The 12,001-nt window shown below is 34.1% G+C and overlaps 1 protein-coding gene across 1 annotated transcript; it reads right to left on the bottom strand.

Annotated features, from left to right (window-relative positions):
* Positions 1-333: 333 nt before the first annotated feature.
* On the bottom strand, positions 334-1,569 carry LOC122816514 (putative uncharacterized protein DDB_G0289263). The gene has a single exon (XM_044089350.1). The coding sequence runs from the start codon at positions 1,567-1,569 to the stop codon at positions 334-336; it is 1,236 nt and encodes a 411-aa protein (XP_043945285.1).
* Between the last annotated feature and the right edge of the window lie 10,432 nt (positions 1,570-12,001).

Genomic DNA, 12,001 nt, shown 5'->3' with positions numbered 1-12,001 from the left:
CATATTTTCATTTCTGATGTGCAGTGTGATGACTTTGTTGTAATTTCTGATGTGCAGTGTGATGACATTGTTGTCATTTCTGATATGCAGTGTGATGATATTGCAATTTGAAGCTGTCATATTTTCATTTCTGATGTGCAGTGTGATGACATTGTTGTAATTTCTGATGTGCAGTGTGATGATATTGTTCTAATTTCTGATGTGCAGTGTGATGACATTGATATCTGAAGCTGTCATATTGTCATTTTTGATGTGCAGTGTGATTATATTGAGATCTGATACTGACATGTTGTCATTTCTGATGTGCAGTGTGATGATATTGAGATCTGATGCTCACGTGTAATTTCTGATGTGCAGTGTGATGACATTGAGATTTGAAGCTGACATGTTATCATTTCTGATGTGCAGTGTGATGATATTGAGATCTGATGCTATGTTGTAATTTCTGATGTGCAGTGTGATGTTATTTCTGATGTGCAGTGTGATGACATTGTTGTCATTTCTGATGTGCAGTGTGATGATGTTGAGATCTGATGTGGACATGTTGTCATTTCTAATGTGCAGTATGATGACAATAAGATCTGAAGCTGTCATATTGTCATTTTTGATGTGCACTGTGATGACATTGTTGTCATTTCTGATGTGCAGTGTGATGACATTGAGATGTGACTCAGATATGTTGTCATTTCTGATATGCAGTGTGATGATATTGCAATTTGAAGCTGTCATATTTTCATTTCTGATGTGCAGTGTGAAGACATTGTTGTAATTTCTGATTTGCAGTGTGATGACATTGTTGTGATTTCTGATGTGCAGTGTGATGACATTGATATCTGAAGCTGTCATATTGTCATTTCTGATATGCAGTATGAAGACATTGCGATCTGAAGCTGTCATATTTTCGTTTCTGATGTACAGTGTGATGACATTGTTGTCATTTCTGATGTGCAGTGTGATGACATTGAGATGTGACTCAGATATGTTGTCATTTCTGATATGCAGTGTGATGATATTGCAATTTGAAGCTGTCATATTTTCATTTCTGATGTGCAGTGTAATGACATTGTTGTAATTTCTGATGTGCAGTGTGATGACATTGTTGTCATTTCTGATATACAGTGTGATGATATTGCAATTTGAAGCTGTCATATTTTCATTTCTGATGTGCAGTGTGATGACATTGTTGTAATTTCTGATGTGCAGTGTGATGACATTGTTGTAATTTCTGATGTGCAGTGTGATGACATTGATATCTGAAGCTGTCATATTGTCATTTCTGATATGCAGTATGAAGACATTGCGATCTGAAGCTGTCATATTGTCATTTCTGATGTGCAGTGTGATGACATTGTTGTAATTTCTGATGCACACTGTAATGACATTGAAATCTAATGCAGACATGTTGTCATTTCTGATATGCAGTGTGATGACATTGAGATCTGAAGGTGTCATATTGTCATTTCTGATGTGCAGTGTGATGACATTGTTGTCATTTCTGATGTGCAGTGTGATGACATTGTTGTCATTTCTGATGTGTAGTGTGATGATATTGAGATCTGATGCTGACATGTTGTCATTTTGATGTGCATTGTGTGATGATATTGAGATCTGATGCTGACATGTTGTCATTTTTGATGTGCAGTGTGATGATACTGAGATCTGATGCTGACATGTCATTTCTGATGTGCAGTGTATTGATATTGAGATCTAACGCTAACATGTTGTCATTTCTGATGTACAGTGTGATGATATTGAAATATGATGCTGACATGTCATTTCTGATGTGCATTGTGATGATATTGAGATCTGATGCTGACATGTCATTTTTGATGTGCAGTGTGATGGTATTGAGATCTGATGCTGACAAGTTGTCATTTCTTATGTGCAGTGTGATGATACTGAGATCTGATGCTGACATGTTGTCATTTTTGATGTGCAGTGTGATGATACTGAGATCTGATGCTGACATGTCATTTCTGATGTGCAGTGTGTTGATATTGAGATCTAACGCTAACATGTTGTCATTTCTGATGTACAGTGTGATGATATTGAAATATGATGCTGACATGTCATTTTTGATGTGCAGTGTGATGATATTGAGATCTGATGCTGACATGTCATTTCTGATGTGCAGTGTGATGACATTGAGATCTGAAGCTGACATGTTATCATTGCTGATGTGCAGTGTGATGATATTGAGATTTGATGCTGATATGTTGTAATTTCTGATGTGCAGTGTGGTTGTATTATTTCTGATTTGCAGTGTGATAACGTTGTCATTTCTGATGTGCAGTGTGATGACATAGAGACCTGAAGCTGACATGTTGTCATTTCTGATGTGCAGTGTGATGGCATTGAGATCTGAAGCTGTCACTTCTGATGTGCAGTGTGATGACATTGAGATCTGAAGCTGTCACATTGTCATTTCTGATATGCAGTGTGATGACATTATAATTTCTAATGTGCAGTATGATGACATTGTTGTAATTTCTGATGTGCAGTGTGATGACATTGAGATCTGAAGCTGTCATATTGTCATTTCTGATGTGCAGTGTGATGACATTGTTGTCATTTTTTATGTGCAGTGTGATGACATTGAGATCTGAAGCTGCCATATTGTCATTTCTGATGTGCAGTGTGATGACATTGTTGTAATTTCTGATGTGCAGTGTGATTACATTGTTGTCATTTCTGATGTGCAGTGTGATGATATTGAGATCTGATGCTGACATTGTCATTTCTGATGTGCAGTATGATGACATTCAGATCTGATGCTGACATGTCATTTTGATGTGCAGTGTGACGATATTGGGATCTGATGCTGACATGTTGTCATTTCTGATATGCAGTGTGATGGCATTGAGATCTGAAGCTGACATGTCATTTCTGATGTGCAGTGTGATGATATTGAGATTTGATACTGACATACTGTCATTTATGATGTGCAATGTGATGATATTTTGATCTGAAGCTGACAGGTTGTCATTTCTGAATGTGCAGTGTGATGATATTGAGACATGACACTGACATGTTGTCATTTCTGATGTGCAGTGTGATGACATTGAGGCATGACACTGACATGTTGTCATTTCTGATGTGCAGTGTGATGATATTGAGATCTGATACTGACATGTTGTCATTTCTGATGTGCAGTGTGATGATATTGAGATCTGATGCTCATGTGTAATTTCTGATGTGCAGTGTGATGACATTGAGATTTGAAGCTGACGTTATAATTTCTGATGTGCAGTGTGATGATGTTGAGATCTGATGTGGACATGTTGTCATTTCTAATGTGCAGTATGATGACAATAAGATCTAAAGCTGTCATATTGTCATTTCTGATGTGCACTGTGATGACATTGTTGTCATTTCTGATGTGCAGTGTGATGACATTGAGATGTGACTCAGATATGTTGTCATTTCTGATATGCAGTGTGATGATATTGCAATTTGAAGCTGTCATATTTTCATTTCTGATGTGCAGTGTGATGACTTTGTTGTAATTTCTGATGTGCAGTGTGATGACATTGTTGTCATTTCCGATATGCAGTGTGATGATATTGCAATTTGAAGCTGTCATATTTTCATTTCTGATGTGCAGTGTGATGACATTGTTGTAATTTCTGATGTGCAGTGTGATGATATTGTTCTAATTTCTGATGTGCAGTGTGATGACATTGATATCTGAAGCTGTCATATAGTCATTTTTGATGTGCAGTGTGATTATATTGAGATCTGATACTGACATGTTGTCATTTCTGATGTGCTGTGTGATGATATTGAGATCTGATGCTCACGTGTAATTTCTGATGTGCAGTGTGATGACATTGAGATTTGAAGCTGACATGTTATCATTTCTGATGTGCAGTGTGATGATATTGAGATCTGATGCTATGTTGTCATTTCTGATGTGTAGTGTGATGTTATTTCTGATGTGCAGTGTGATGACATTGTTGTCATTTCTGATGTGCAGTGTGATGATGTTGAGATCTGATGTGGACATGTTGTCATTTCTAATGTGCAGTATGATGACAATAAGATCTGAAGCTGTCATATTGTCATTTCTGATGTGCACTGTGATGACATTGTTGTCATTTCTGATGTGCAGTGTGATGACATTGAGATGTGACTCAGATATGTTGTCATTTCTGATATGCAGTGTGATGATATTGCAATTTGAAGCTGTCATATTTTCATTTCTGATGTGCAGTGTGATGACATTGTTGTAATTTCTGATTTGCAGTGTGATGACATTGTTGTAATTTCTGATGTGCAGTGTGATGACATTGATATCTGAAGCTGTCATATTGTCATTTCTGATATGCTGTATGAAGACATTGCAATCTGAAGCTGTCATATTTTCGTTTCTGATGTACAGTGTGATGACATTGTTGTCATTTCTGATGTGCAGTATGATGACATTGAGATGTGACTCAGATATGTTGTCATTTCTGATATGCAGTGTGATGATATTGCAATTTGAAGCTGTCATATTTTCATTTCTGATGTGCAGTGTAATGACATTCTGTAATTTCTGATGTGCAGTGTGATGACATTGTTGTCATTTCTGATATACAGTGTGATGATATTGCAATTTGAAGCTGTCATATTTTCATTTCTGATGTGCAGTGTGATGACATTGTTGTAATTTCTGATGTGCAGTGTGATGACATTGTTGTAATTTCTGATGTGCAGTGTGATGACATTGATATCTGAAGCTGTCATATTGTCATTTCTGATATGCAGTATGAAGACATTGCGATCTGAAGCTGTCATATTGTCATTTCTGATGTGCAGTGTGATGACATTGTTGTAATTTCTGATGCACACTGTAATGACATTGAAATCTAATGCAGACATGTTGTCATTTCTGATATGCAGTGTGATGACATTGAGATCTGAAGGTGTCATATTGTCATTTCTGATGTGCAGTGTGATGACATTGTTGTCATTTCTGATGTGCAGTGTGATGACATTGTTGTCATTTCTGATGTGTAGTGTGATGATATTGAGATCTGATGCTGACATGTTGTCATTTTGATGTGCATTGTGTGATGATATTGAGATCTGATGCTGACATGTTGTCATTTTTGATGTGCAGTGTGATGATACTGAGATCTGATGCTGACATGTCATTTCTGATGTGCAGTGTGTTGATATTGAGATCTAACGCTAACATGTTGTCATTTCTGATGTACAGTGTGATGATATTGAAATATGATGCTGACATGTCATTTCTGATGTGCATTGTGATGATATTGAGATCTGATGCTGACATGTCATTTTTGATGTGCAGTGTGATGGTATTGAGATCTGATGCTGACATGTTGTCATTTCTTATGTGCAGTGTGATGATACTGAGATCTGATGCTGACATGTTGTCATTTTTGATGTGCAGTGTGATGATACTGAGATCTGATGCTGACATGTCATTTCTGATGTGCAGTGTGTTGATATTGAGATCTAACGCTAACATGTTGTCATTTCTGATGTACAGTGTGATGATATTGAAATATGATGCTGACATGTCATTTTTGATGTGCAGTGTGATGATATTGAGATCTGATGCTGACATGTCATTTCTGATGTGCAGTGTGATGACATTGAGATCTGAAGCTGACGTTATCATTGCTGATGTGCAGTGTGATGATATTGAGATTTGATGCTGATATGTTGTAATTTCTGATGTGCAGTGTGGTTGTATTGTTATTTCTGATGTGCAGTGTGATAACGTTGTCATTTCTGATGTGCAGTGTGATGACATAGAGACCTGAAGCTGACATGTTGTCATTTCTGATGTGCAGTGTGATGACATTGAGATCTGAAGCTGTCACATTGTCATTTCTGATATGCAGTGTGATGACATTATAATTTCTAATGTGCAGTGTGATGACATTGTTGTAATTTCTGATGTGAAGTGTTATGGTATTGAGATCTGATGCTGACATGTCATTTCTAATGTGCAGTGTGACGACATTGAGTTCTGAAGCTGTCATATTGTCATTTCTGATGTGCAGTGTGATGACATTGTTGTCATTTCTGATGTGCATTATGATGACATTGAGATCTGAAGCTGCCATATTGTCATTTCTGATGTACAGTGTGATGACATTGTTGTAATTTCTGATGTGCAGTATGATTACATTGTTGTAATTTCTGATGTGCAGTGTGATGATATTGAGATCTGATGCTGACATTGTCATTTCTGATGTGCAGTGTGATGACATTCAGATCTGATGCTGACATGTCATTTTGATGTGCAGTGTGACGCTATTGGGATCTGATGCTGACATGTTGTCATTTCTGATGTGCAATGTGATGGCATTGAGATCTGAAGCTGACATGTCCTTTCTGATGTGCAGTGTGATGATATTGAGATTTGATACTGACATATTGTCATTTCTGATGTGCGATGTGATGATATTTTGATCTGAAGCTGACAGGTTGTCATTTATGATGTGCAGTGTGATGTTATTGAGACATGACACTGACATGTTGTCATTTCTGATGTGCAGTCTGATGACATTGAGACATGATGCTGACATGTTGTCATTTCTGATGTGCAGTGTGATGATATTGAGATCTGATACTGACATGTTGTCTTTTCTGATGTGCAGTGTGATGATATTGAGATCTGATGCTCACATGTAATTTCTGATGTGCAGTGTGATGACATTGAGATTTGAAGCTGACGTTATCATTTCTGATGTGCAGTGTGATGATATTGAGATCTGATGCTATGTTGTCATTTCTGATGTGCCGTGTGATGTTATTTCTGATGTCCAGTGTGATGATGTTGAAATCTGATGCGGACATGTTTTCATTTCTAATGTGCAGTATGATGACAATAAGATCCGAAGCTGTCATATTGTCATTTCTATAGGAGCACGAATGAAACAAAAACCAATAAACGAAAAGAGCACAGACTGGCTGAAAAATAATTCACTTTACTTCAAATAAATAATAAAATGATACAAGCAAAAGTTAATGACCGAGTCAGGTCAATTAAGGTAAGCACTTTCGTTTGGCGGTTGCCAAACTTTTTCAAACAAACTAAACATCACTTCCTGTTGGTTAAATACTCCAATTTAGTGATGTAGTACCTGCTCAAACTGCAGAACCTTAAAGATACAGTATATCCTGAATAGTGTTACAATAGACAAGTAACCGTAACATTTTGTAAGTAAAACTATTACAATCTATCAGCACATGAGACGCTATCGCCTCTACAAATAACACTCAAGACATACATAAAATCATCATGAAATAAACCATTTAAAAAAACGATCAATATATATCTAATAAAGTTTGAAAAAAATATGTTAAATAGACTTTTTAAATAACATTAACTTACTTTAATAAATAACCTACAAACACTCGATGCTTAAACAGTCTCTGTTACACGTGTATCTAAATCAGACCTTTGTCAACAAATAAATAACGTCCACACTGTATGTATTAGTTCTCATGTAACGATGACTTTAAAGTAAGAAACCTTATAACAGTTTCATTCCAGTAAAGATGGCAATTCTAAAATAAATGTAATATAGCCAGATGGTGCCAACCTAATAAATGAGTGATGAAAATATATATAAAAATATATATCAATAAGGAGGTATGTTGAAACCTAAATGTATTTAAAGGGGGTGTGTTGAAGGAAAATGGAATATATTAAAGTATGTATTGTTTAAAAATATTTAATTTATCAGCCAATTTAAACTACCAAAATGAAGGTGTTGTAGTTAAATACTATAAGTAATGTGTGTTTAGTTAATAAACAAACATAACAAAGTTCCAAACGTGACTAAATATTATAATAAATATTTTTTATTAAAAACTATTAATTCCAAAAGTTTAAATGTATATTGTCAATAAAAAATGGTTAAAAATTAGATATACAATCACCATAATTAGTAACGTTTTATAATGTCTTCAAAGTATAATGAATAATGTAAATTAATGCTAAATGTAATATGGTATACTATAATATAATATAATATATAAATATATAATATATATGAATAAATATAATGTAAATAATGTGTATGAAAATATGTTAATGTATAAATATATATATATATATATATATATATATATATATATATATATATACGTACGAATGTATAATTATTAAAAATTGTCTGAATATGAATTAATTTATATATATATAATCTTTCAAGTACTAAAAATATTTGAAATATATTAAAATGTATTTATGTGTCCAAAAAGATAACCTATGAATTAATTATCTAGCAAGAGATTTTAATTTTAAAATACTAGCAATAGAAATAGCATTATTCAATCCTGGCCAATTATGTGCATTAAGTTTTATTTGCCATTGTAATTCTAGTTTTTCCAATAGTGGTTGCCATGCACCACCCCTGGCATCCGGGTTTAAAACATCTAGAGCAACAAATTTGAAAGAATGGGATGCATGAGTAATAACATGTCTAGCTAAAGCATTCATTTCATTACAGTCACGTATAGCTCTAATGTGTTCTCCCATATGATCCTTCAGTTTCCTTTCCGTTTTACCTACGTAAAATGCCGTGCATGTACAACATAAAGCACAATATACTATCTTTTCACTAGAACAACAAACTTTTTTCCTTTATTCGAATCTTTGTGCCATTGATTACCAATTCAGTGGTTTCAAACACATAACTGCAGTATTTACACCTGCCACATTTATACATTCTCCCTTGTTTTGTATTGTGTGTATTTTCCATGCATTTTTTCAAATTTATACCTTTTTTGCACACTATTGATGGATGATAATTAAAATGCTGGTGTAAAAATGGATCGGCTATTAAAAGTTGCCAATTTTTTGTAAGTATCTTATTAACTGAATCACTGTCAGAATTAAAGGTAGTAATAAAACTTCTAGTGAAATTTTTTAGTTCACTAGTAGTTTGAATGTTAGAAACATTATACATGGAATAAATCAAATCGGAGGTATTCGATTGTATATTAGTATCATACATAGTCTCCATAGAATCTGTAGTTGTATTGTTCGTTTGATTCAATAGAGGTTTGAAATGTGAATTATCACATTTAGTTATTATTTCTACCATAACATCATTTATCAATCTATTAGGATACCCTCTGTTTTTAAACATTCCACATAAATTCAAGCATTCAGATATAAAATCATCCCTATTACTAATCATTCTTGCTGCTCTAACAAACTGGCCTTTTAGAACTGCTCTTTTTTGAGCATAAGGATGACAACTATCAAAATGCAAAAAACTGTTGCTGTAAGTCTTTTTTCGAAATATGTTTGATATATATCTCTTGTTATTGTAATCTTTTTCTAATAAAACATCCAAATAAGCTATTGTATTTTTGTTAAATAAGGCTGTAAATTTTAAAAAGGAATTAGTTGAATTAATGTAATTTAAAAATTCATCTATCCCTTCTTCATTCCCGTTCCATAAAACAAAGATAGCATCTAAAAAACGTAAGTAAGTTTTACAATAAATAAAAAAATGGAGAATTAAAAATAAATTTCTTTTCCCATACACACATTACTATATTTGCATAGAGACCTCCGCAAGGAGATCCCATAGCTACCCCTTCATTTTGTAAATAGATGTTGTTAAAAAGTATAAAGTTATTTTTTAAAATAATGTCTATTAACTGATCAAATAAATTAATACTGCTTTGAATTAAACCCTTTTCCATCAAGTATAAATTTACCCATTCCATTCCTAGTTGATGTGGGATAATGGAATATAAGTCTTTGATGTCTATAGTTAAAAAGATATCCTTTTCATTGTATGTTACAGAACCCATTGTGGACAAAAAATCCCAAGAATCTTTTAATAAATAATTTTCTGCATGTATATATGATTTCAATTTGTTATCAATAAATTTTGCTATTGGATTGGTAACAGAACCCTGTGCGTCCACAATGGGTCTGAATGGAGGTATGTTTATATCTTTGTGAATTTTTGGGACTCCGAACATAGTGGGAGTCCTTGGATCACTAACGTTCATGTAACTGAATTTGTCAATATTTATATCCCCTACAATAAATAAGTCATAAAGTATCCCTCTAATACATCTGTAAGCTCCATATAATTCTTTAATGGAGCTCCTTTTGTATGTATTACTATTTAAAATGGCTTCTATTTTGATGTTATAATCATGGGTATTAAATATAGTCATACCCCCTCCTTTGTCTGGCTTTATAAGTCTAACACTTTTTGTTTCCATTAGTGTCTTTAACATATCATTCTCCTCTTTAGTTAAGTTATATTTCTTGTTTTTTGTTCCTGAAGATTCAAGTGCACGAAAATCCAGTTCACACAATTTTTCAAAAATTTCCAAAGTAGGATGCAATGGAGGATTGTATGAACTGGAAATATAGAATGGTTTCATTACCTGTTCTGTATTTTGAAACAACAAACTTAAATTCAATTTCCGAACAAAAACTTTAAGATCAATTATTGAATGCACAATACTCATATTTTTGTTTGGAATGAATGTTTGTCCTCGTGACAACAAGTCACAAATACAATTATCAAAAACATAATCAGAATAATTATATACTATAAAATCTTTAGTATTGTTTGTGTAAATGACAGGGCAACTAGGTGCAGATATTGCACACACTAGTGGCCTCTCCACTGGCCTCTGTGATAGTAGTTCCTTCCCCTCGAAAAAGTCCCAGAGTGTAAAATTGATTCTTTGACCCCCAATTTCTCCTTTGATTTTGTTGCTGCACTGCTTGCTGACGTTGCTGTAACCTTTCCAACCTCCGGAGAGGAGGAAAATAATCTGTTTCTAAAAAATCATCATTTTCTTCAATTTCAACGTGCTCGATACTCATACTGGGATTATTGTTTGTCTCATTTCTAACATCATGAGATATCAATTTAAAGTCCCATTGTTGAGATATGGGGGGGGGGGTGGGGGATAAGCTGTGCCCTGTCCATAGGCATTAATGTCTCTCTCTAGTTTTTTGAGCTTCCTGTCTTTAATCAACTTCATCTTTTCATCAATAGATTTAAAAATATGTTGGTAATCAAAATCGTTGTTAGAGAAAGCTAAGTCATTTTTTACTGCATTAGCTTTCTTGGATAAAAAATCAATTATCTTCTTGTTGTCATTAATGACTAAATTCATGTAATCTATACCAAACTTGTCAAAAAGTTTGATTAAATCAGTATGCAAGGTTGAATTGGCTATAAGACCAGTAGGGAATCGCCATACACGTAAACCCTTTGGAACTATGTTGTTCTTTATGCATTCCAAAAAGTAGTTATTGTCCATTTGTAATTTCTTTATTTTTAACAAAACATGATCTAATTCAGTCAATTTGTCATGATAAGTTTTAGGCATACCTGAAGTAAGGTTTGTTGTAGGTAAAAAAACACTGTCTCTGTTTAACCAGGAAGAAAAGTCATTGCTTAATGTATGAGTAACTGCTGTTCTAGATGGCCATTCATCCGTGCCTGTATCTGTTCGATCCAAAGGCATAACAGCTGAAGTAGAAGCTCTAACATCAGGTTCCCCAGTGTTTGACCCATTTATAACCACAAATGGGTTGGAATGGAGTGAAAGATTAGAACATTGTGACAAATTGCGTTGTTCTAACCAGTCAAGTCTATCAGTTAATTTTTGACTTAATTGTGTTAGAGTACCAAGCGTATTGTCTGATCCAGTTTCGGACTCCGTCTCAGCCAAATCCATGGAATGAGATACCAAGACAATAAGAGCACGAATGAAACAAAAAACAATAAATGAAAAGAGCACAGACTGTCTGAAAAATAATTCACTTTACTTCAAATAAATAATAAAATGATACAAGCAAACGTTAATGTTCAAGTCAGGTCAAGTAAGGTAAGCGCTTTCGTTTGGCGGTTGCCAAACTTTTTCAAACAAATTAAACATCACTTCCTGTTGGTTAAATACTCCAATTTAGTGATGTAGTACATGCTCAAACTGCGGAACCTTAAAGATACAGTATACCCTGAATAGTGTTACAATAAAC

The sequence above is a fragment of the Protopterus annectens genome, chromosome 1.part1 (genome assembly GCF_019279795.1).
Source record: "Protopterus annectens isolate FY-2018-M chromosome 1.part1, PAN1.0, whole genome shotgun sequence".
NCBI lineage: Eukaryota > Metazoa > Chordata > Ceratodontiformes > Protopteridae > Protopterus > Protopterus annectens.
This window is presented reverse-complemented; position numbering and strand designations above follow the sequence as displayed.